A 24,454-nucleotide genomic window follows, 5' to 3' on the forward strand; every position below is an offset into this window, starting at 1 on the left:
TGCTGGCCTGGACACTGACCTGTTATAATGTTACTGCTGGCCTGGACACTGACCTGTTATAATGTTACTGCTGGCCTGGACACTGACCTGTTATAATGTTACTGCTGGCCTGGACACTGACCTGTACTGGACACTACTAATGTTACTGCTGGCCTGGACACTGACCTGTTATAATGTTACTGCTGGCCTGGACACTGACCTGTTATGTTACTGCTGGCCTGGACACTGACCTGTTATGTTACTGCTGGCCTGGACACTGACCTGTTATGTTACTGCTGGCCTGGACACTGACCTGTTATGTTACTGCTGGCCTGGACACTGACCTGTTATAATGTTACTGCTGGCCTGGACACTGACCTGTTATAATGTTACTGCTGGCCTGGACACTGACCTGTTATAATGTTACTGCTGGCCTGGACACTGACCTGTTATAATGTTACTGCTGGCCTGGACACTGACCTGTTATAATGTTACTGCTTACTGCTGGCCTGGACACTGACCTGTTATAATGTTACTGCTGGCCTGTTACTGCTGGCCTGGACACTGACCTGTTATGTTACTGCTGGCCTGGACACTGACCTGTTATAATGTTACTGCTGGCCTGGACACTGACCTGTTATAATGTTACTGCTGGCCTGGACACTGACCTGTTATAATGTTACTGCTGGCCTGGACACTGACCTGTTATAATGTTACTGCTGGCCTGGACACTGACCTGTTATAATGTTACTGCTGGCCTGGACACTGACCTGTTATAATGTTACTGCTGGCCTGGACACTGACCTGTTATGTTACTGCTGGCCTGGACACTGACCTGTTATGTTACTGCTGGCCTGGACACTGACCTGTTATAATGTTACTGCTGGCCTGGACACTGACCTGTTATAATGTTACTGCTGGCCTGGACACTGACCTGTTATAATGTTACTGCTGGCCTGGACACTGACCTGTTATAATGTTACTGCTGGCCTGGACACTGACCTGTTATGTTACTGCTGGCCTGGACACTGACCTGTTATGTTACTGCTGGCCTGACCTGACACTGACCTGTTATGTTACTGGCTGGCCTGGACACACTGACCTGTTATGTTACTGCTGGCCTGGACACTGACCTGTTATAATGTTACTGCTGGCCTGGACACTGACCTGTTATATTGTTACTGCTGGCCTGGACACTGACCTGTTATAATGTTACTGCTGGCCTGGACACTGACCTGTTATAATGTTACTGCTGGCCTGGACACTGACCTGTTGGGTTTCCAGGACCGGATCATAGACGCTGGCCCCAAAGGAAACTACTCCCGCTTCATGAACCACAGCTGCCAGCCCAACTGTGACACGCAAAAGTGGACGGTGAACGGAGACACTAGAGTCGGGCTGTTTGCTGTCTGTGACATCCCTGCTGGTGAGATCCCAGACATGTCCACTGTTCTCTTGTTTTATGGTTGTGTTGACTTAGTTATTTGGAGTTTTGTGGTTTAATAAAGGGACAGTGTGTTAATGTACCAAACATGAGTCAGGCTCATGGTCTCGTGAGGAGGTAGCCCAACCTGCGACTTCAAAATCAGTGTCACCCTCGGCTCAAAAGGGAATTTCCTCTCGGTCTGACGTTGGTTTCTCCCGTGGGAGACATGGGTTCAGATCCCAACCATGACATTAACATGTTGTTTTGTGGTTTCCAGGGACAGAGCTCACCTTCAACTACAACCTGGATTGCCTTGGTAATGAAAAGATGGCGTGTCGCTGCGGGGCTTCCAACTGTAGTGGTTTCCTTGGAGATCGGCCCAAGGTGAGTTTGCTCCTCTCGGAACAATCAGAAATGATCGAAAGATTTAGAATGGGGACACTTTATAAAAAACTCAAACACATGACAGTCTTGAGGTCCACCTGACTATTGTCTCCTGTTCCAGACCTCTGGTGGCCAGGCCCCTATCTGACTGTTTCCTGTCAGACCTCTGGTGGCCAGGCCCCTATCTGACTGTTTCCTGTTTCAGACCTCTGGTGGCCAGGCCCCTATCTGACTGTTTCCTGTCAGACCTCTGGTGGCCAGGCCCCTATCTGACTGTTTCCTGTCAGACCTCTGGTGGCCAGGCCCCTACATTAGTGCTGTTTCCTGTCAGACCTCTGGTGGCCAGGCCCCTACATTAGTGCTGTTTCCTGTCAGACCACTGGTGGCCAGGCCCTTACATTAGTGCTGTTTCCTGTCAGACCTCTGGTGGCCAGGCCCCTACATTAGTGCTGTTTCCTGTCAGACCTCTGGTGGCCAGGCCCCTACATTAGTGCTGTTTCCTGTCAGACCTCTGGTGGCCAGGCCCCTACATTAGTGCTGTTTCCTGTCAGACCACTGGTGGCCAGGCCCCTACATTAGTGCTGTTTCCTGTCAGACCTCTGGTGGCCAGGCCCCTACATTAGTGCTGTTTCCTGTCAGACCTCTGGTGGCCAGGCCCCTACATTAGTGCTGTTTCCTGTCAGACCACTGGTGGCCAGGCCCCTACATTAGTGCTGTTTCCTGTCAGACCTCTGGTGGCCAGGCCCCTACATTAGTGCTGTTTCCTGTCAGACCTCTGGTGGCCAGGCCCCTATCTGACTGTTTCCTGTTTCAGACCTCTGGTGGCCAGACCCCCATCTCAAATCCAATTTTATTTGTTACATTTGGAAAATACAACAGGTGTAGACTGAAATGCATACTTACAAGTACTTAACAACAGTGCAGTTCAAGAAATAGAGTTAAGAAAATATCTTCACGGCGGTCTTGGTGTGTTTGGACCATGATGGTTTGTTGGTGATGTGGACACCAAGGAACTTGAAACTCTTGACCCGCTCCACTGTTCGGCCCTCCTTTTCCAGTAGTTCACGATCAGCTCCTTTGTCTTAATCACATTGATGGAGAGGTTGTCCTGGTACTACACAGCCAGGACTCTGACCTCCTCCCTATAGGCTGTCTCATCGTTGTCGGTGATCAGGCCTACCACTGTTGTGTCGTCTGCAAACTTAATGATGTTGTTGGAGTCGTGCTTGGCCACGCAGTCGTGGGTGAACAGGGAGTAAAGGAGGGGTCTAAGTACACACCCCTGTGGGGCCCCTGTGTTAAGGGTCAGCGTTGTGGAGGTGATGTTGCCTACCCTCACCACCTAGACCACCCATACGTAGAATGTATGCACACATGACTGTAAGTCGCTTTGGATAAAAGCGTCTGCTAAATGGCATATATTATTATTATATATACCTAGAGGTGGCCTGTCAGGAAGTCCAGGATACAGTTCCAGAGGGAGGTGTTTAGTCCCAAGGTCCTTAGCTTAGTGATGAGCTTTGAGGGCACTATGGTGTTGAACGCTGAGCTCTAGTCAATGAACAACATTCTCACATAAGTTTTCCTTTTGTCCAGGTGGGAAAGTATGGAGTACGATTGAGATTGCGTCATCTGTGGATCTGTTGGGCGGGCTTATGCAAATTGGAGTTGGTTTAGGGTTTCTGGGATGATGGGGTTGACTGTTTCCTGTCAGACCTCTGGTGGCAAGGCTCCTATCTGACTGTTGTTTCCTGTCAGACGTCTGGTTTGCAGGCCGCGGAGCCCAAGGCAAAGAAAGCCAAGAAGAAAGTGAAGAAGCGTCGGGCGCGTAACGAGGGGAAGGAGTCTGAGGATGAGTGTTTCCGCTGTGGAGACGGAGGTCAGCTGGTTCTGTGTGACAGGAAGAGCTGCACCAAGGCCTTCCACCTCTCCTGCCTGGACCGCACCAAGAGACCCTTCGGTAAGACCCTAACCCCCTAACCCCTGACCCTTCCACCTCTCCTGTCTGGACCACACCAAGAGACCCTTCGGTAAGACCATAACACTAATTAAGAATAAAAAGCTGAAATATCTCATCAATAATACTCAACTCCTTTGTTTATGGCAAGGAACCTAAATAAGTTCAGGAGTAAAAATGTGCTTAACAAGTCACATAAGTTGCATGGACTCAGTGTGCAATAATAGTGTTGAACATGATTTAATGACTACCTGATCTCTGTTCCCCACACATACAATTATCTGTAAGGTCCCTCATCTCTGTACCCCACACATACAATTATCTGTAAGGTCCCTCATCTCTGTACCCCCACACATACAATTATCTGTAAGGTCCCTCATCTCTGTACCCCCACACATACAATTATCTGTAAGGTCCCTCATCTCTGTACCCCCACACATACAATTATCTGTAAGGTCCCTCATCTCTGTACCCCCACACATACAATTATCTGTAAGGTCCCTCATCTCTGTACCCCCACACATACAATTATCTGTAAGGTCCCTCATCTCTGTACCCCACACATACAATTATCTGTAAGGTCCCTCATCTCTGTACCCCACACATACAATTATCTGTAAGGTCCCTCATCTCTGTACCCCACACATACAATTATCTGTAAGGTCCCTCATCTCTGTTCCCCCACACATACAATTATCTGTAAGGTCCCTCATCTCTGTTCCCCACACATACAATTATCTGTAAGGTCCCTCATCTCTGTTCCCCACACATACAATTATCTGTAAGGTCCCTCATCTCTGTACCCCAACAATTATCTGTAAGGTCCCTCATCTCTGTACCCCACACATACAATTATCTGTAAGGTCCCTCATCTCTGTACCCAACACATACAATTATCTGTAAGGTCCCTCATCTCTGTACCCCACACATACAATTATCTGTAAGGTCCCTCATCTCTGTACCCCACACATACAATTATCTGTAAGGTCCCTCATCTCTTATCTGTCATCTCTGTACCCCACACATACAATTATCTGTAAGGTCCCTCATCTCTGTACCCCACACATACAATTATCTGTAAGGTCCCTCATCTCTGTACCCCACACATACAATTATCTGTAAGGTCCCTCATCTCTGTACCACAACACATACTGTAAGGTCCCTCATCTCTGTACCCCAACACATACTGTAAGGTCCCTCATCTCTGTACCCCACACATACTGTAAGGTCCCTCATCTCTGTACCCCAACACATACAATTATCTGTAAGGTCCCTCATCTCTGTTCCCCACACATACAATTATCTGTAAGGTCCCTCATCTCTGTACCCCAACACATACTGTAAGGTACCTCATCTCTGTTCCCCAACACATACTGTAAGGTCCCTCATCTCTGTTCCCCAACACATACTGTAAGGTACCTCATCTCTGTACCCCAACACATACTGTAAGGTACCTCATCTCTGTACCCCAACACATACTGTAAGGTCCCTCTTCTCTGTACCCCAACACATACAATTATCTGTAAGGTCCCTCATCTCTGTTCCCCACACATACAATTATCTGTAAGGTCCCTCATCTCTGTACCCCAACACATACTGTAAGGTCCCTCATCTCTGTACCCCACACATACTGTAAGGTACCTCATCTCTGTTCCCCAACACATACTGTAAGGTCCCTCATCTCTGTACCCCAACACATACTGTAAGGTACCTCATTTCTGTTCCCCAACACATACAATTATCTGTAAGGTACCTCATCTCTGTACCCCAACACATACAATTATCTGTAAGGTACCTCATCTCTGTACCCCAACACATACAATTATCTGTAAGGTACCTCATCTCTGTTCCCCAACACATACTGTAAGGTACCTCATCTCTGTACCCCACACATACTGTAAGGTACCTCATCTCTGTACCCCAACACATACTGTAAGGTCCCTCATCTCTGTACCCAACACATACAATTATCTGTAAGGTCCCTCATCTCTGTACCCCACACATACTGTAAGGTCCCTCATCTCTGTACCCCACACATACTGTAAGGTCCCTCATCTCTGTACCCCAACACATACAATTATCTGTAAGGTCCCTCATCTCTGTACCCCAACACATACAATTATCTGTAAGGTCCCTCATCTCTGTACCCCACACATACAATTATCTGTAAGGTCCCTCATCTCTGTACCCCAACACATACAATTATCTGTAAGGTCCCTCATCTCTGTACCCCAACACATACAATTATCTGTAAGGTCCCTCATCTCTGTACCCCACACATACAATTATCTGTAAGGTCCCTCATCTCTGTTCCCCAACACATACAATTATCTGTAAGGTCCCTCATCTCTGTACCCCACACATACAATTATCTGTAAGGTCCCTCATCTCTGTACCCCACACATACAATTATCTGTAAGGTCCCTCATCTCTGTTCCCCACACATACAATTATCTGTAAGGTCCCTCATCTCTGTTCCCCACACATACAATTATCTGTAAGGTCCCTCATCTCTGTACCCCAACACATACTGTAAGGTACCTCATCTCTGTATCCCACACATACTGTAAGGTCCCTCATCTCTGTACCCCACACATACTGTAAGGTCCCTCATCTCTGTACCCCAACACATACAATTATCTGTAAGGTCCAACAGTGAATTTCAAACAGATTCAACCACAAAGACCAGGGAGGTTTTCCAATGCCTCACAAAGAAGGGTAGATGGTTAAAACATTCCATTAAAAAGTCAGACATTGAATATCCCTTTTGAGCATGGTTAAGTTATTAATTACACTTTGGTTGGTATATCAGAGCCCCATAGTGTAGGTGTTATAATACCCTAGTGGTCAAACAGGGAAATGGTACCAATCGTTTTTCCACCATTCATTCTTCCCATAGGGGATTTAACAATGAATTAAAATAAGGTCTGTTTCGTGTAGGCTTACCCTGGCGTGACGTTTTGATAGCAATGTAAATCTCTCCAGGGCAAGGTGACTTTTATCAATATATTCAGCTCTATTCTCTCAGATTCTAAAATGCTAATTAGAATGAAAGTAGACATCATGCAAGACTACAAATCCCTGCCAGCACCTGCACGTCATCACAAGCATTTCGCTACACTCGCATTAACATCTGCTAACCATGTGTATGTGACAAATAAAATTTGATTTGATTTGATCTCTGACACCTTTGCTAACAGGTATTATTTAAAACTTGCACAGTTCACAGAATTGTCCATTGAAAGAAATGTAGCCAATTATTCATTGCTACATTTAGCTAACATTAGATCGTTAATCCAGAGATTCTTTGCCTTGATTCGTCAGTCTCTCATCCAGATCATCATGGCATTTGTAGTTCTTTATGATAGCCACATTAGCAGCTAATTAGTGTTTCATTTTGGGGGGGTGAATAAAGGTGAATGTACTGATAAAGTCCGCTTGTCGAAGAGAGATTAAAACGTCACGCCAGGGTAAGCCTACACGAAACAAAGGGGATTTTTAGAAACACTTAAAATAAGGGCTATGGGACCAGTTAATGGTTGAAAAACAATTGGAACTATTGCCCTGTTTGACTGCTAGGTTTCATGGGTATTATGACTCATACCGTGGTACTCTATACACCCAGCCACTACACAGATACAGGCATCCTTCCTAACTCAGTTTCCGGAGAGGGAAACCGCACAGGGATTTCACCATGAGGCCAATAGTAATAATAAGTATTTGGTCAATAACAAAAGTTTCTCTATACTTTGTTATATACCCTTTGTTGGCAATGACAAACGTTTTCTGTAAGTCTTTACAAGGTTTTCACACACTGTTGCTGGTATTTTGGCCCATTCCTCCATGCAGATCTCCTCTAGAGCAGTGATGTTTTGGGGCTGTTGCTGGGCAACACGGACTTTCAACTCCTTCCAAAGATTTTCTATGGGGTTGAGATCTGGAGACTGGCTAGGCCACTCCAGGACCTTGAAATGCTTCTTACGAAGCCACTCCTTTGTTGCCCGGGTGGTGTGTTTGGGATCATTGTCATGCTGAAAGACCCAGCCATGTTTCATCTCCAATGCCCTTGCTGATGGAAGGAGGTTTTCACTCAATCTCACGATACATGGCCCCATTCATTCTTTCCTTTACACGGATCAGTCGTCCTGGTCCCTTTGCAGAAAAACAGCCCCAAAGCATGATGTTTTCACCCCCATGCTTCACAGTAGGTATGGTGTTGTTTGGATGCAACTCCGCATTCTTTGTCTTCCAAACACGACGAGTTGAGTTTTTACCAAAAAGTTATATTTTGGTTTCATCTGACCATATGACATTCTCCCAATCTTCTTCTGGATCATCCAAATGCTCTCTAGCAAACTTCAACTTTTGAGTCCCTGGCGGCGTAGTGTGTTACTGATGATAGGCTTTGTTACTTTGGTCCCAGCTCTCTGCAGGTCATTCACTAGGTCCCCCCGTGTGATTCTGGGATGTTTGCTCACCGGGGTTGAGATCTTGCGTGGAGCCCCAGATCGAGGGAGATTATCAGTGGTCTTGTATGTCTTCCATTTCCTAATAATTGCTCCCACAGTTGATTTCTTCAAACCAAGCTGCTTACCTACTGCAAATGCAGTCTTCCCAGCCTGGTGCAGGTCTACAATTTTGTTTCTGGTGTCCTTTGACAGCTCTTTGGTCTTGGCCATAGTAGAGTTTGGAGTGTGACTGTTTGAGGTTGTGGACAGGTGTCTTTTATATTGATAACAAGTTCAAACAGGTGCCATTAATACAGGTAACGAGTGGAGGACAGAGGAGCCTCTTAAAGAAGTTACAGGTCTATGAGAGCCAGAAATCTTGCTTGTTTGTAGGTGACCAAATACTTATTTTCCACCATAATTTGCAAATAAATTCATTCAAAATCCTATAATGTGATTTTTCATTTTGTCTGTCATAGTTGAAGTGTACCTATGATGACAATTACAGGCCTCGTCTTTTCAAGTGGAAGAACTTGCACAATTGGTGGCTGACTAAATATAAATAAAAAATAAAAAATTGCCCCACTGTATATAACATAATGTGTTAACCAATATAATATCTATTATATAACTATGTTATGTTTCAGGGCGCTGGGACTGCCCGTGGCACCACTGTGACGTGTGTGGGAAGCCATCTGAGGTCTTCTGCCAGCTGTGCCCCAACTCATTCTGCAAGAACCACCAGGAGGGGGCGCTACGGCCCTTGCCCCCCAAGGGACAGCTCTGCTGCCAGGAGCACGACCACCTCTAACCCAACACCCAGAGTGGACTGAGGCCTAGGCTGACCCGGACCCCAACACACCCCCTCGGACTCCCTAAAGGCTTCAGGAGAGGCCTTGACCACAGTCTAGGAGACGCTGACCTGCAGCAGAACTGGGCCCAACTCCATAATGTCTTCAAGATGACAGTTGTCTCTCTCCTCATCATTGATCTGCTGTACTAATCTACAACTCGAACCAACCAGGTCCTTTTACACTCAGATTGCCAGCTAATCAGGTCCTTCCACCTGATAGTTGTTTGTCTGTAACTCGTCTGCACTGAGATAACTAAACACACACCTGTCTGTGGTACAAACACACAAGACAGTCAGAGTACAGTACACCTCCCAGCTACAGCCGGCAGAGTACAGTACACCTCCCAGCTACAGCCAGCAGAGTACAGTACACCTCCCAGCTACAGCCAGCAGAGTACAGTACACCTCCCAGCTACAGCCAGCAGAGTACAGTACACCTCCCAGCTACAGCCAGCAGAGTACAGTACACCTCCCAGCTACAGCCGGCAGAGTACAGTACACCTCCCAGCTACAGCTACAGCTACAGCCGGCAGAGTACAGTACACCTCCCAGCTACAGCCGGCAGAGTACAGTACACCTCCCAGCTACAGCCGGCAGAGTACAGTACACCTCCCAGCTACAGCCGGCAGAGTACAGTACACCTCCCAGCTACAGCCGGCAGAGTACAGTACACCTCCCAGCTACAGCCGGCAGAGTACAGTACACCTCCCAGCTACAGCCGGCAGAGTACAGTACACCTCCCAGCTACAGCCGGCAGAGTACAGTACACCTCCCAGCTACAGCCGGCAGAGTACAGTACACCTCCCAGCTACAGCCGGCGGCAGAGTACAGTACACCTCCCAGCTACAGCCGGCAGAGTACAGTACACCTCCCAGCTACAGCCGGCAGAGTACAGTACACCTCCCAGCTACAGCCGGCAGAGTACAGTACACCTCCCAGCTACAGCCGGCAGAGTACAGTACACCTCCCAGCTACAGCCGGCAGAGTACAGTACACCTCCCAGCTACAGCCGGCAGAGTACAGTACACCTCCCAGCTACAGCCGGCAGAGTACAGTACACCTCCCAGCTACAGCCGGCTACAGCATTTGTCTCATCTCTTGAAGCGCCACTGCTCTCCTCTCATATATGACTTTAAACAGTAGAGGTTTCTATTATTTATGTGTGTATATGAAAGAGCAACGTTCTAGTAATACTGGAATATTGTTAGTTCCAGGTGGTTTTATATCTGATAAGTCATATCTATGGATAGGCCCTGAATTAGGTTTGTTTCCTGTAATAGCCATAGGATACATTTAATTTTAAGTACATGATATTGTTTTAATTGTTTTCTTCGTTTGAGTGATGCTAGTATACCTGGTCAGATAGTGTTATTAAAGCACAGAGCTGAAACCTTATTGTGGACTTTTATTCTGAAACCTTATTGATGTTATTTCAGGTCTTTTAGGTGAGCTCAGGAGTTCTTGGCTTGAGCATGTATTGTTTTCTTTTTGTGAGATGAGGCGTCCATGTGGTTTAAAGCACATTGATTTACACTACATTTATTTATTTATTTTTACCTTTATTTAACTAGGCAAATTCTTATTTTCAATGGTGGCCTAGAAACAGTGAGTTAACTGCCTGTTCAGGGGCAGAACGACAGATGTCACCTTGTCAGCTCGGGATTCGAACTTGCAACCTTACGGTTACTAGACCACTAGGCTGCCGCCCCAACATGACCAAAAGAATGTATGACCAAAAAAGTAGTGAAGACATCAAAACTGAAATAACACGTATGGTATCATGTAGTAACCAAAAAAAAGTTAAACAAATTGAAATAAATGCATTCCAGGTGACTACCTCATGAGGCTGGTTGAGAGAATGCCAAGAGTCAGCAATGCTGTCATCAAGGCAAAGGGTGGCTCTACCCCGGTAGAGTTCACCGTAACTAAACCTCTCTACCCTGGCAGTGGTTGATGGATCGTTGAACCCGTTGTTATTGAGCACTGTCATTTACCGTTGAGCTGCATTGTGCTATTAGGAGTATTGGAACTGCTGTTGTCAGTACCCAGAGACTAATTGATGCATTTATTGTAAATATCATACAACTAATAATGTTTGATGCAGTGCTGATGATTCTCTTTTTGTGCAGACTTCAAAACGTATGAGTCATGTAGTAATAGTGTTAAAAACCATCACATGCATTTTAGCCTCCGTTCTGTGGCTTCAGGTTCTAAGGACTTGTAGGGCTGGTTTCCCTGACACAGATGGAGGAGAATCTCTAGGGCTGGTTTCCCTGACAGATGAAGGATTAGGGCTGGTTTCCCTGACACAGATGGAGGAGAATCTCTAGGGCTGGTTTCCCTGACACAGATGGAGGAGAATCTCTAGGGCTGGTTTCCCTGACAGATGAAGGATTAGGGCTGGTTTCCCTGACACAGATGAAGGAGAATCTCTAGGGCTGGTTTCCCTGACACAGATGGAGGAGAATCTCCAGGGCTGGTTTCTCTGGAGGGCTGGTTTCCCTGACCGATGAAGGATTAGGGCTGGTTTCCCTGATACAGATGAAGGAGAATCTCTAGGGCTGGTTTCCCTGACAGATGAAGGAGAATCTCTAGGGCTGGTTTCCCTGACACAGATGAAGGAGAATCTCTAGGGCTGGTTTCCCTGACACAGATGGAGGAGAATCTCTCTTGAGAATGATATTAGTCCAGGACTAGACTTTGGGCTGGATTTAAACTGTATTAAAATGTAAAGTCATGTGAAATCCTTAGATTAGGGCCTAATGAATTTATTGAAATTGAGAGAATTACCTGAAAGAGGAATGATCAATCATACCTCTTTCAGGTAATAAATTCAAGGAAAATCACTAATGATGGGCTATGCATAAGCTTCTAATTTATAGCCTCTGTCTCTTTCACAATATGAGCCATGATCTCCATTGGCCTCACTCCTTAAACGCTCTTGGAGTCCCAGGAAAAACTAGACTAGAATAGCTTGCTGGAAGAATTTAGTTTTATCATTTCTTATACTAATAAGACTATTGGAAGAGGGATGCAAGCTCTTGTTTGTTAAGTGCAGCAGCCAATAGAAATGGCCATGTGCTGGGGAGTTTGAAAGGAGGAGGAGGGTAGGCTATATCAGTTATTTGTTTCAATCTTGGTGACGCAAAAAGAAAACCATCTGCATCTTGTTGTAGTCCTTTTATTATTGAAGCACGTCATTACAGTGATTAAGATCAGGACAACTAAACATTAATTTAGGCTAACAGTTGAAAGGGAAGGAAACAATGAAGCAACAACAAAAGGGGGGCTAATACGCATGTCGCACAACATGCTAGCCTAAAATTGTAACTTTTCTGTCGTGCGGCAGACTAGGATAAAATGCTCATGTAACGGATGTGAAACGGCTAGCTTAGTTAGCGTTGTGCGCTAAATAGCGTTTCAATCGGTTACGTCACTTGCTCTGAGACCTTGAAGTAGTAGTTCCCCTTGCTCTGCAAGGGCCGCGGCTTTTGTGGAGCGATGGGTAAACGATGCTTCGAGGGTGACTGTTGTCGATGTGTGCAGAGAGTCCCTGGTTCGCGCCCGGGTATGGGCGAGGGGACGGACCTAAAGTTATGTTATACTCACTAACAGGGATGTAAACAATTGTGGGAAATGTGCTTTTTTAGCATGTGGAACACTTCTGGGATCTTTTATTTAAGTTCATGAAACATGGGCATTTATATTTTTGTTCAGTGTAGATCTAGCTTGTCCCCAGAGAGAGATACTGGCGACATGCTACGACACCCACATGCATTTCTTTATGGCAGATGTTTACTGCATCTGCTACACAGTTATAACATTTACAAATTAACCTTATGTAAATCTATCAGAGTATGTTATAGAAAGATAAGCATTAGATTATAGGAGTAACTTTGGATGGGTAATATCACAAGTCAAGCCATTGTTTATAGGGAATTCAGACCGCTTGACCCCTTTTTCCACATTACAGCATTATTCTAAAGTTTTTTTTTAAATAAAATAACTCAATCTACACACAATACCCCATAATGACAAATTGAAAACAGGTTTTTAGAAATTTGAAATTGAGCTCCGGTGCATCCTGTTTCCATTGGTCATCCTTGAGATGCTTCTATGACTTGATTGGAGTCCACCTGTGGTGAATTCAATTGATTGGACATGATTCGGAAAGGTACACACCTGTCTATATAAAGGTCCTACAGTTGACAGCAGTACATGTCAGAGCAAAAAAGGATGAGTCAGAGTTAGACTGTATGGGGGGTTGGAGTCAGTATCGGTGAGACAGCGGGCTGGGTTAGAGTCAGGGTCAGTTAGACTGTATGGGGGGTTGGAGTCAGTATCGGTTAGACAGCGGGCTGGGTTAGAGTTGGGGTCAGTTAGACTGTATGGGGGGTTGGAGTCAGTATCGGTGAGACAGCGGGCTGGGTTAGAGTCAGGGTCAGTTAGACTGTATGGGGGGTTGGAGTCAGTATCGGTTAGACAGCGGGCTGGGTTAGAGTCAGGGTCAGTTAGACTGTATGGGGGGTTGGAGTCAGTATCGGTGAGACAGCGGGCTGGGTTAGAGTCGGGTCAGTAAGACTGTATGGGGGTTGGAGTCAGTATCGGTTAGACAGCGGGCTGGGTTAGAGTCAGGGTCAGACTGTATGGGGGTTGGAGTCAGTATCGGTGAGACAGCGGGCTGGGTTAGAGTCGGGTCAGTAAGACTGTATGGGGGTTGGAGTCAGTATCGGTGAGACAGCGGGCTGGGTTAGAGTTGGGGTCAGTTAGACTGTATGGGGGGTTGGAGTCAGTATCGGTTAGACAGCGGGCTGGGTTAGAGTCAGGGTCAGTTAGACTGTATGGGGGGTTGGAGTCAGTATCGGTTAGACAGCGGGCTGGGTTAGAGTCAGGGTCAGACTGTATGGGGGGTTGGAGTCAGTATCGGTGAGACAGCGGGCTGGGTTAGAGTCGGGTCAGTAAGACTGTATGGGGGGTTGGAGTCAGTATCGGTGAGACAGCGGGCTGGGTTAGAGTCGGGGTCAGTAGGACAGCTCAGCATTTAACACCATAGTACCCTGGGTCTCGACTCCGCCCTGTGCAACTGGGTACTGCACTTCCTGACGGGCCACCCCCAGGTGTTGAGGGTAGGTAACAACATCTCCAACCCGCTGATCCTCAACACTGGGGCCCCACAAGGGTGTGTTCTGAGCCCTCTCCTGTACTCCCTGTTCACCCACAACTGCGTGGCCATGCACGCCTCCAACTCCAATCATCAAGTTTGCGGACAACACTAGAGTGGTAGGGTTGATTACCAACAACGATGAGACTGCCTACAGGGAGGAGGTGAGGGCCCTCGGAGTGTGGTGTCAGGAAAATAACCTCACAATCAACGTCAACAAAACTAAGGAGATGATTGTGGACTTCAGGAAACAGCAGAGGGAACACCCCCCTATCCACGTCGATGGAACAGTAGTGGAGAGGGTAGCAAGTTTTAAGTTCCTCGGCATACACATCACAGACAAACTGAATTGGTCCACCCACACAGACAGTGTGGTGAAGAAGGCGCAGCAGCGCCTCTTCAACCTCAGGAGGCTGAAGAAATTTGGCTTGTCACCAAAAGCACGCACAAACTTCTACAGATGCACAATCGAGAGCATCCTGGCGGGCTGTATCACCGCCTGGTACGGCAACTGCTCCGCCCTCAACCGTAAGGCTCTCCAGAGGATAGTGAGGTCTGCGTAACGCATCACCGGGGACAAACTACCTGCCCTCCAGGACACCTACACCACCCGATGTCACAGGAAGGCCATAAAGATCATCAAGGACAACAACCACCCGAGCCACTGCCTGTTCACCCCGCTATCATCCAGAAGGAGAGGTCAGTACAGGTGCATCAAAGCTGGGACCAAGAGACTGAAAAACAGCTTCTATCTCAAGGCCATCACCACTAACACTGTGTTGCTGCTGCCAACATACTGACTCAACTCCAGCCACTTTAATAATGGGAATTGAAGGGAAATGATGTAAAATGTATCACTAGCCACTTTAAACAATGCTACTTGATATGTTTACATATTTTTTATATTTTTTATTGATTTCACCTTTATTTAACCAGGTAGGCTAGTTGAGAACACCTTCATTTAACCAGGTAGGCTAGTTGAGAACACCTTCATTTAACCAGGTAGGCTAGTTGAACACCGTTATTTAACCAGGTAGGCTAGTTGAGAACACCTTTATTTAACCAGGTAGGCTAGTTGAGAACACCTTCATTTAACCAGGTAGGCTAGTTGAGAACACCGTTATTTAACCAGGTAGGCTAGTTGAGAACAAGTTCTCATTTGCAACTGCGACCTGGCCAAGATAAAGCATAGCAGTGTGAACAGACAACACAGAGTTACACATGGAGTAAACAATTAACAAGTCAATAACACGGTAGAAAAAAAGGGGAGTCTATATACATTGTGTGCAAAAGGCATGAGGAGTTAATAATTACAATTTTGCAGATTAACACTGGAGTGATAAATGATCAGATGGTCATGTACAGGTAGAGATATTGGTGTGCAAAAGAGCAGAAAAGTACATAAATAAAAAACAGTATGGGGATGAGGTAGGTGAAAATGGGTGTGCTATTTACCAATAGACTATGTACAGCAGCAGCGATCGGTTAGCTGCTCAGATAGCAGATGTTTGAAGTTGGTGAGGGAGATAAAAGTCTTCAACTTCAGCGATTTTTGCAATTCCTTCCAGTCACAGGCAGCAGAGAACTGGAACGAAAGGCGGCCAAATGAGGTGTTGGCTTTAGGGATGATCAGTGAGATACACCTGCTGGAGCGCGTGCTACGGGTGGGTGTAGCCATCGTGACCAGTGAACTGAGATAAGGCGGAGCTTTACCTAGCATGGACTTGTAGATGACCTGGAGCCAGTGGGTCTGGCGACGAATATGTAGCGAGGGCCAGCCGACTAGAGCATACAGGTCGCAGTGGTGGGTGGTATAAGGTGCTTTAGTGACATACCCTACATTACTCATCTCATATGTATACACTGTACTCGATACCATCTACTGCATCTTTATGTAATACATGTATCACCAGCCACTTTAAACAATGTCACTTAATATAATGTTTACATACCCTACATTACTCATCTCATATGTATATACTGTACTCTATACCATCTACTGCATCTTGCCTATGCCGTTCTGTACCATCACTCATTCATATATCTTTATGTACATATTCTTCATCCCTCTACACTTGTGTGTATAAGACAGTAGTTTTGGAATTGTTGGGTTAGATTACTCGTTGGTTATTACTGCATTGTCGGAAGCATAAGAATTTCACTACACTCACATTAACATCTGTTAACCATGTGTATGTGACAAATACATTTTGATTTGATTTGATTACGGTGGGTTAGAGTCAGGGTCAGTTACACTGTACGGTGGGTTAGAGTCAGGGTCAGTTACACTGTACAGGTGGGTTAGAGTCAGGGTCAGTTACACTATGGTGGGTTAGAGTCAGGGTCAGTTACACTGTGGTGGGTTAGAGTCAGACAGTGTGGTGGGTTAGAGTCAGGGTCAGTTACACTGTATGGTGGGTTAGAGTCAGGGTCAGTTACACTGTACGGTGGGTTAGAGTCAGGGTCAGTTACACTGTACGGTGGGTTAGAGTCAGGGTCAGTTACACTGTGGTGGGTTAGAGTCAGGGTCAGTTACACTGTGGTGGTGTTAGTGTCAGGGTCAGTTACACTATGGTGGGTTAGAGTCAGGGTCAGTTACACTATGGTGGGTTAGAGTCAGGGTCAGTTACACTGTACGGTGGGTTAGAGTTTGACAGTGTGGTGGGTTAGAGTCAGGGTCAGTTACAATGTATGGTGGGTTAGAGTCAGGGTCAGTTACACTGTACGGTGGGTTAGAGTCAGGGTCAGTTACACTGTACGGTGGGTTAGAGTCAGGGTCAGTTACACTGTACGGTGGGTTAGAGTCAGGGTCAGTTACACTCAGGGTCAGGTGGGTTAGAGTCAGGGTCAGTTACACTGTGGGTTAGGTTAGGGTCAGTCAGGGTCAGTTACACTGTGCGGTGGGTTAGAGTCAGGGTCAGTTACACTGTACGGTGGGTTAGAGTCAGGGTCAGTTACACTGTGTTGGGTTAGAGTCAGGGTCAGTTACACTGTGCGGTGGGTTAGAGTCAGGGTCAGTTAGTGTGCTGGGTTAGAGTCAGGGTCAGTTAGTGTGCTGGGTTAGAGTCAGGGTCAGTTAGTGTGCTAGGTTAGAGTCAGGGTCAGTTAGTGTTGGGTTAGAGTCAGGGTCAGTTAGTGTGCTAGGTTAGAGTCAGGGTCAGTTAGTGTGCTGGGTTAGAGTCAGGGTCAGTTAGTGTGCTGGGTTAGAGTCAGGGTCAGTTAGTGTGCTGGGTTAGAGTCAGGGTCAGTTAGTGTGCTGGGTTAGTCAGGGTCAGTTAGTGTGCTGGGTTAGTCAGGGTCAGTTAGTGTGTTGGGTTAGAGTCAGGGTCAGTTAGTGTGTTGGGTTAGTCAGTGTGTTGGGTTAGTGTGTTGGGTTAGAGTCAGGGTCAGTTAGTTGGGTTAGAGTCAGGGTCAGTTAGTGTGTTGTGTTAGTGTGTTTTGGTTAGAGTCAGGGTCAGTTGTTGGGTTAGAGTCAGGGTCAGTTAGTGTGTTGGGTTAGAGTCAGGGTCAGTTAGTGTGTTTGGTTAGAGTCAGGGTCAATTAGTGTGTTGGGTTAGTCAGGGTCAGTTAGTGTGTTGGGTTAGTCAGGGTCAGTTAGTGTGTTGGGTTAGTCAGGGTCAGTTAGTGTGTTGGGTTAGAGTCAGGGTCAGTTAGTTGGGTTAGAGTCAGGGTCAGTTAGTGTGTTGTGTTAGTGTGTTTGGTTAGAGTCAGGGTCAGTGTGTTGGGTTAGAGTCAGGGTCAGTTAGTGTGTTGGGTTAGAGTCAGGGTCAATTAGTGTGTTTGGTTAGAGTCAGGGTCAATTAGTGTGTTGGGTTAGTTAGGGTCAGTTAGTGTGTTGGGTTAGTGTGTTTGGTTAGAGTCAGGGTCAGTTAGTGTGTTGGGTTAGAGTCAGGGTCAATTAGTGTGTTTGGTTAGAGTCAGGGTCAATTAGTGTGTTGGGTTAGTTAGGTCAGGGTCAGTTAGTGTGTTTGGTTAGAGTCAGGGTCAGTTAGTGTGTTGGGTTAGTGTGTTTGTTAGTCAGGGTCAGTTAGTATGTTGGGTTAGAGTCAGGGTCAGTTACACTGTACGGTGGGTTAGAGTCAGGGTCAGTTACACTGTGTGTGGGTTAGAGTCAGGGTCAGTTACACTGTGGTGGGTTAGAGTCAGGGTCAGTTAGTGTGCTAGGTTAGAGTCAGGGTCAGTTAGTGTGCTAGGTTAGAGTCAGGGTCAGAGTCAGGGTCAGTTAGTGTGTTGGGTTAGTCAGGGTCAGTTAGTATGTTGGGTTAGAGTCAGGGTCAGTTAGTGTGTTGGGTTAGAGTCAGGGTCAGTTAGTGTGTTGGGTTAGTCAGGGTCAGTTAGTGTGTTGGGTTAGAGTCAGGGTCAGTGTGTTGGGTTAGAGTCAGGGTCAGTTAGTGTGTTGGGTTAGTCAGGGTCAGTTAGTGTGTTGGGTTAGTCAGGGTCAGTTAGTATGTTGGGTTAGAGTCAGGGTCAGTGTGTTGGGTTAGAGTCAGGGTCAGTGTGTTGGGTTAGAGTCAGGGTCAGTTAGTGTGTTGTGTTAGTGTGTTGGGTTAGAGTCAGGGTCAGTTAGTGTGTTGGGTTAGGGTTAGTCAGGGTCAGTTAGTGTGTTGGGTTAGTCAGGGTCAGTTAGTATGTTGGGTTAGAGTCAGGGTCAGTTAGTGTGTTGGGTTAGTCAGGGTCAGTTAGTGTGTTGGGTTAGAGTCAGGGTCATGTTTAGAGTCAGGGTCAGTTAGTTGGGTTAGAGTCAGGGTCAGTTAGTGTGTTGGGTTAGTCAGGGTCAGTTAGTGTGTTGGGTTAGAGTCAGGGTCAGTTAGTGTGTTGGGTTAGAGTCAGGGTCAGTTAGTGTGTTGGGTTAGAGTCAGGGTCAGTTAGTGTGTTGGGTTAGAGTCAGGGTCAGTTAGTGTGTTGGGTTAGTCAGGGTCAGTTAGTATGTTGGGTTAGAGTCAGGGTCAGTTAGTGTGTTGGGTTAGTCAGGGTCAGTTAGTGTAGTGTTAGTGTGTTGGGTTAGTCAGGGTCAGTTAGTGTGTTGGGTTAGAGTCAGGGTCAGTTAGTGTGTTGTGTTAGGGTTTGGTTAGGGTTAGTGTGTTGGGTTAGTCAGGGTCAGTTAGTGTGTTGGGTTAGAGTCAGGGTCAGTTAGTGTGTTGGGTTAGTCAGGGTCAGTTAGTGTGTTGGGTTAGAGTCAGGGTCAGTTAGTTAGTGTTTGGGTTAGAGTCAGGGTCAGTTAGTGTGTTGGGTTAGTCAGGGTCAGTTAGTGTGTTGGGTTAGAGTCAGGGTCAGTTAGTGTGCTGGGTTAGTCAGGGTCAGTTAGTGTGCTGGGTTAGAGTCAGGGTCAGTGTCCTGGGTTAGAGTCAGGGTCAGTTAGTGTGTTGTGTTAGTGTGGTGGGTTAGAGTCAGGGTCAGTTACACTGTCAGTTGGTGGGTCATTTAGAGTCAGGGTCAGTTACACTGTGGTGGGTTAGAGTCAGGGTCAGTTACACTGTACGGTGGGTTAGAGTCAGGGTCAGTTACACTGTACGGTGGGTTAGAGTCAGGGTCAGTTACACTGTACGGTGGGTTAGAGTCAGGGTCAGTTACACTGTACGGTGGGTTAGAGTCAGGGTCAGTTAGTGTGCTGGGTTAGAGTCAGGGTCAGTTACACTGTGTTGGGTTAGAGTCAGGGTCAGTTAGTGTGTTGGGTTAGAGTCAGGGTCAATTAGTGTGTTGGGTTAGTTAGGGTCAGTTAGGTGTTGGGTTAGTCAGGGTCAGTTAGTGTGTGGGTTAGAGTCAGGGTCAGTTAGTGTGCTGGGTTAGAGTCAGGGTCAGTTAGTGTGTTGGGTTAGAGTCAGGGTCAGTTAGTGTGTTGGGTTAGAGTCAGGGTCAGTTAGTGTGCTAGGTTAGAGTCAGGGTCAGTTAGTGTGCTGGGTTAGAGTCAGGGTCAGTTAGTGTGCTGGGTTAGAGTCAGGGTCAGTTAGTGTGCTGGGTTAGAGTCAGGGTCAGTTAGTGTGCTGGGTTAGAGTCAGGGTCAGTTAGTGTGCTGGGTTAGAGTCAGGGTCAGTTAGTGTGCTGGGTTAGTCAGGGTCAGTTAGTGTGTTGGGTTAGTCAGGGTCAGTTAGTGTGTTGGGTTAGTCAGGGTCAGTTAGTGTGTTGGGTTAGAGTCAGGGTCAGTTAGTGTGTTAGTCAGGGTCAGTTAGTGTGTTTGGTTAGAGTCAGGGTCAGTGTGTTGGGTTAGAGTCAGGGTCAGTTAGTGTGTTGTGTTAGTGTGTTTGGTTAGAGTCAGGGTCAGTTAGTGTGTTGGGTTAGTCAGGGTCAGTTAGTATGTTGGGTTGGAGTCAGAGTCAGTTAGTGTGTTGGGTTAGAGTCAGGGTCAGTTAGTGTGTTGGGTTAGAGTCAGGGTCAGTTAGTGTGTTTGGTTAGAGTCAGGGTCAATTAGTGTGTTTGGTTAGAGTCAGGGTCAATTAGTGTGTTGGGTTAGTTAGGGTCAGTTAGTGTGCTGGGTTAGAGTCAGGGTCAGTTAGTGTGTTGGGTTAGAGTCAGGGTCAGTTAGTGTGTTGGGTTAGAGTCAGGGTCAGTTAGTGTGTTTGGTTAGAGTCAGGGTCAATTAGTGTGTTGGGTTAGGGTCAATTAGTGTGTTGGGTTAGTTAGGGTCAGTTAGTGTGTTGGGTTAGTGTGTTTGGTTAGAGTCAGGGTCAGTTAGTGTGTTGGGTTAGTGTGTTTGGTTAGTCAGGGTCAGTTAGTATGTTGGGTTAGAGTCAGGGTCAGTTACACTGTACGGTGGGTTAGAGTCAGGGTCAGTTACACTGTACGGTGGGTTAGAGTCAGACAGTGTGGTGGGTTAGAGTCAGGGTCAGTTACAATGTATGGTGGGTTAGAGTCAGGGTCAGTTACACTGTACGGTGGGTTAGAGTCAGGGTCAGTTACACTGTACGGTGGGTTAGAGTCAGGGTCAGTTAGTGTGCTGGGTTAGAGTCAGGGTCAGTTAGTGTGCTAGGTTAGAGTCAGGGTCAGTTACAATGTATGGTGGGTTAGAGTCAGACTGTGGTGGGTTAGAGTCAGGGTCAGTTACAATGTATGGTGGGTTAGAGTCAGGGTCAGTTACACTGTACGGTGGGTTAGAGTCAGGGTCAGTTACACTGTACGGTGGGTTAGAGTCAGGGTCAGTTAGTGTGCTGGGTTAGAGTCAGGGTCAGTTAGTGTGCTAGGTTAGAGTCAGGGTCAGTTACACTGTACGGTGGGTTAGAGTCAGGGTCAGTTACACTGTACGGTGGGTTAGAGTCAGGGTCAGTTACACTGTACGTTGGGTTAGAGTCAGGGTCAGTTACACTGTACGGTGGGTTAGAGTCAGGGTCAATTAGTGTGCTGGGTTAGAGTCAGGGTCAGTTAGTGTGCTGGGTTAGAGTCAGGGTCAGTTAGTGTGCTGGGTTAGAGTCAGGGTCAGTTAGTGTGTTGGGTTAGTCAGGGTCAGTTAGTGTGTTGGGTTAGAGTCAGGGTCAGTTAGTGTGCTGGGTTAGAGTCAGGGTCAGTTAGTGTGCTGGGTTAGAGTCAGGGTCAGTTAGTGTGCTAGGTTAGAGTCAGGGTCAGTTAGTGTGCTGGGTTAGAGTCAGGGTCAGTTAGTGTGCTAGGTTAGAGTCAGGGTCAGTTAGTGTGCTGGGTTAGAGTCAGGGTCAGTTAGTGTGCTAGGTTAGAGTCAGGGTCAGTTAGTGTGCTGGGTTAGAGTCAGGGTCAGTTAGTGTGCTGGGTTAGAGTCAGGGTCAGTTAGTGTGCTGGGTTAGTCAGGGTCAGTTAGTGTGTTGGGTTAGTCAGGGTCAGTTAGTGTGTTGGGTTAGTCAGGGTCAGTTAGTGTGTTGGGTTAGAGTCAGGGTCAGTTAGTGTGCTGGGTTAGTCAGGGTCAGTTAGTGTGTTGGGTTAGAGTCAGGGTCAGTTAGTTGGGTTAGAGTCAGGGTCAGTTAGTGTGTTGTGTTAGTGTGTTAGGTTAGAGTCAGGGTCAGTTAGTGTGCTGGGTTAGAGTCAGGGTCAGTTAGTGTGTTGGGTTAGAGTCAGGGTCAGTTAGTGTGCTGGGTTAGTCAGGGTCAGTTAGTGTGTTGGGTTAGTCAGGGTCAGTTAGTGTGTTGGGTTAGTCAGGGTCAGTTAGTGTGTTGGGTTAGAGTCAGGGTCAGTTAGTGTGCTGGGTTAGAGTCAGGGTCAGTTAGTGTGTTGGGTTAGAGTCAGGGTCAGTGTGTTGGGTTAGAGTCAGGGTCAGTTAGTGTGTTGTGTTAGTGTGTTTGGTTAGAGTCAGGGTCAATTAGTGTGTTTGGTTAGAGTCAGGGTCAATTAGTGTGTTGGGTTAGTTAGGGTCAGTTAGTGTGCTGGGTTAGAGTCAGGGTCAGTTAGTATGTTGGGTTAGAGTCAGGGTCAGTTAGTGTGTTGGGTTAGAGTCAGGGTCAGTTAGTGTGTTGGGTTAGAGTCAGGGTCAATTAGTGTGTTTGGTTAGAGTCAGGGTCAATTAGTGTGTTGGGTTAGTTAGGGTCAGTTAGTGTGTTGGGTTAGTGTGTTTGGTTAGAGTCAGGGTCAGTTAGTGTGTTGGGTTAGTGTGTTTGGTTAGTCAGGGTCAGTTAGTATGTTGGGTTAGAGTCAGGGTCAGTTACACTGTACGGTGGGTTAGAGTCAGGGTCAGTTACACTGTATGGTGGGTTAGAGTCAGGGTCAGTTACACTGTATGGTGGGTTAGAGTCAGGGTCAGTTACACTGTACGGTGGGTTAGAGTCAGACAGTGTGGTGGGTTAGAGTCAGGGTCAGTTACAATGTATGGTGGGTTAGAGTCAGGGTCAGTTACACTGTACGGTGGGTTAGAGTCAGGGTCAGTTACACTGTACGGTGGGTTAGAGTCAGGGTCAGTTAGTGTGCTGGGTTAGAGTCAGGGTCAGTTAGTGTGCTAGGTTAGAGTCAGGGTCAGTTACAATGTATGGTGGGTTAGAGTCAGACTGTGGTGGGTTAGAGTCGGGGTCAGTTACACTGTATGGTGGGTTAGAGTCAGGGTCAGTTACACTGTACGGTGGGTTAGAGTCAGGGTCAGTTAGTGTGTTGTGTTAGTGTGGTGGGTTAGAGTCAGGGTCAGTTACACTGTATGGTGGGTTAGAGTCAGGGTCAGTTACACTGTACGGTGGGTTAGAGTCAGGGTCAGTTAGTGTGTTGTGTTAGTGTGGTGGGTTAGAGTCAGGGTCAGTTACACTGTACGGTGGGTTAGAGTCAGGGTCAGTTACAATGTATGGTGGGTTAGAGTCAGGGTCAGTTACACTGTACGGTGGGTTAGAGTCAGGGTCAGTTACACTGTACGGTGGGTTAGAGTCAGGGTCAGTTACACTGTACGGTGGGTTAGAGTCAGGGTCAGTTACACTGTACGGTGGGTTAGAGTCAGGGTCAGTTACACTGTACGGTGGGTTAGATTACTATTGCAACAACACATCATCAGTAGGGTAAAACTAACCTGTCTCACGAGGGTCAGACTGTATGGTGGGTTAGAGTCAGGGTCAGACTGTATGGTGGGTTAGAGTCAGGGTCAGACTGTATGGTGGGTTAGAGTCAGGGTCAGACTGTATGGTGGGTTAGAGTCAGGGTCAGACTGTATGGTGGGTTAGAGTCAGGGTCAGACTGTATGGTGGGTTAGAGTCAGGGTCAGACTGTATGGAGGGTTAGAGTCAGGGTCAGTTACACTGTACGGTGGGTTAGAGTCAGGGTCAGTTACACTGTACGGTGGGTTAGAGTCAGGGCCAGTTACACTGTATGGTGGGTTAGAGTCAGGGTCAGTTACACTGTACGGTGGGTTAGAGTCAGGGTCAGTTACACTGTACGGTGGGTTAGAGTCAGGGTCAGTTACACTGTACGGTGGGTTAGAGTCAGGGTCAGTTACACTGTACGGTGGGTTAGAGTCAGGGTCAGTTAGTGTGCTGGGTTAGAGTCAGGGTCAGTTAGTGTGCTGGGTTAGAGTCAGGGTCAGTTAGTGTGTTGGGTTAGAGTCAGGGTCAGTTTGTGTGTTGGGTTAGAGTCAGGGTCAGTTAGTGTGCTGGGTTAGAGTCAGGGTCAGTTAGTGTGCTGGGTTAGAGTCAGGGTCAGTTAGTGTGCTGGGTTAGAGTCAGGGTCAGTTAGTGTGCTAGGTTAGAGTCAGGGTCAGTTAGTGTGCTGGGTTAGAGTCAGGGTCAGTTAGTGTGCTAGGTTAGAGTCAGGGTCAGTTAGTGTGCTGGGTTAGAGTCAGGGTCAGTTAGTGTGTTGGGTTAGAGTCAGGGTCAGTTAGTGTGCT

The 24,454-nt window shown here is 47.0% G+C and overlaps 1 protein-coding gene across 1 annotated transcript in view; it reads left to right on the forward strand.

The window, feature by feature from the left end:
* The window catches only part of nsd2 (nuclear receptor binding SET domain protein 2), a 59,324-nt gene extending 49,763 nt beyond the window's left edge, over positions 1-9,561 (forward strand). Inside the window, exons 17-20 of the mRNA XM_046367758.1 lie at positions 1,264-1,405; positions 1,683-1,789; positions 3,548-3,749; positions 8,842-9,561. Of these exons, the coding sequence (XP_046223714.1) occupies positions 1,264-1,405; positions 1,683-1,789; positions 3,548-3,749; positions 8,842-9,005 (615 nt within the window). The 3' untranslated portion in view covers positions 9,006-9,561. The remainder of the gene's footprint in view (positions 1-1,263; positions 1,406-1,682; positions 1,790-3,547; positions 3,750-8,841) is intronic.
* Positions 9,562-24,454: the final 14,893 nt, after the last annotated feature.

This window comes from Oncorhynchus gorbuscha, linkage group LG10 (genome assembly GCF_021184085.1).
Source record: "Oncorhynchus gorbuscha isolate QuinsamMale2020 ecotype Even-year linkage group LG10, OgorEven_v1.0, whole genome shotgun sequence".
Taxonomy (NCBI): Eukaryota; Metazoa; Chordata; class Actinopteri; order Salmoniformes; family Salmonidae; genus Oncorhynchus; species Oncorhynchus gorbuscha.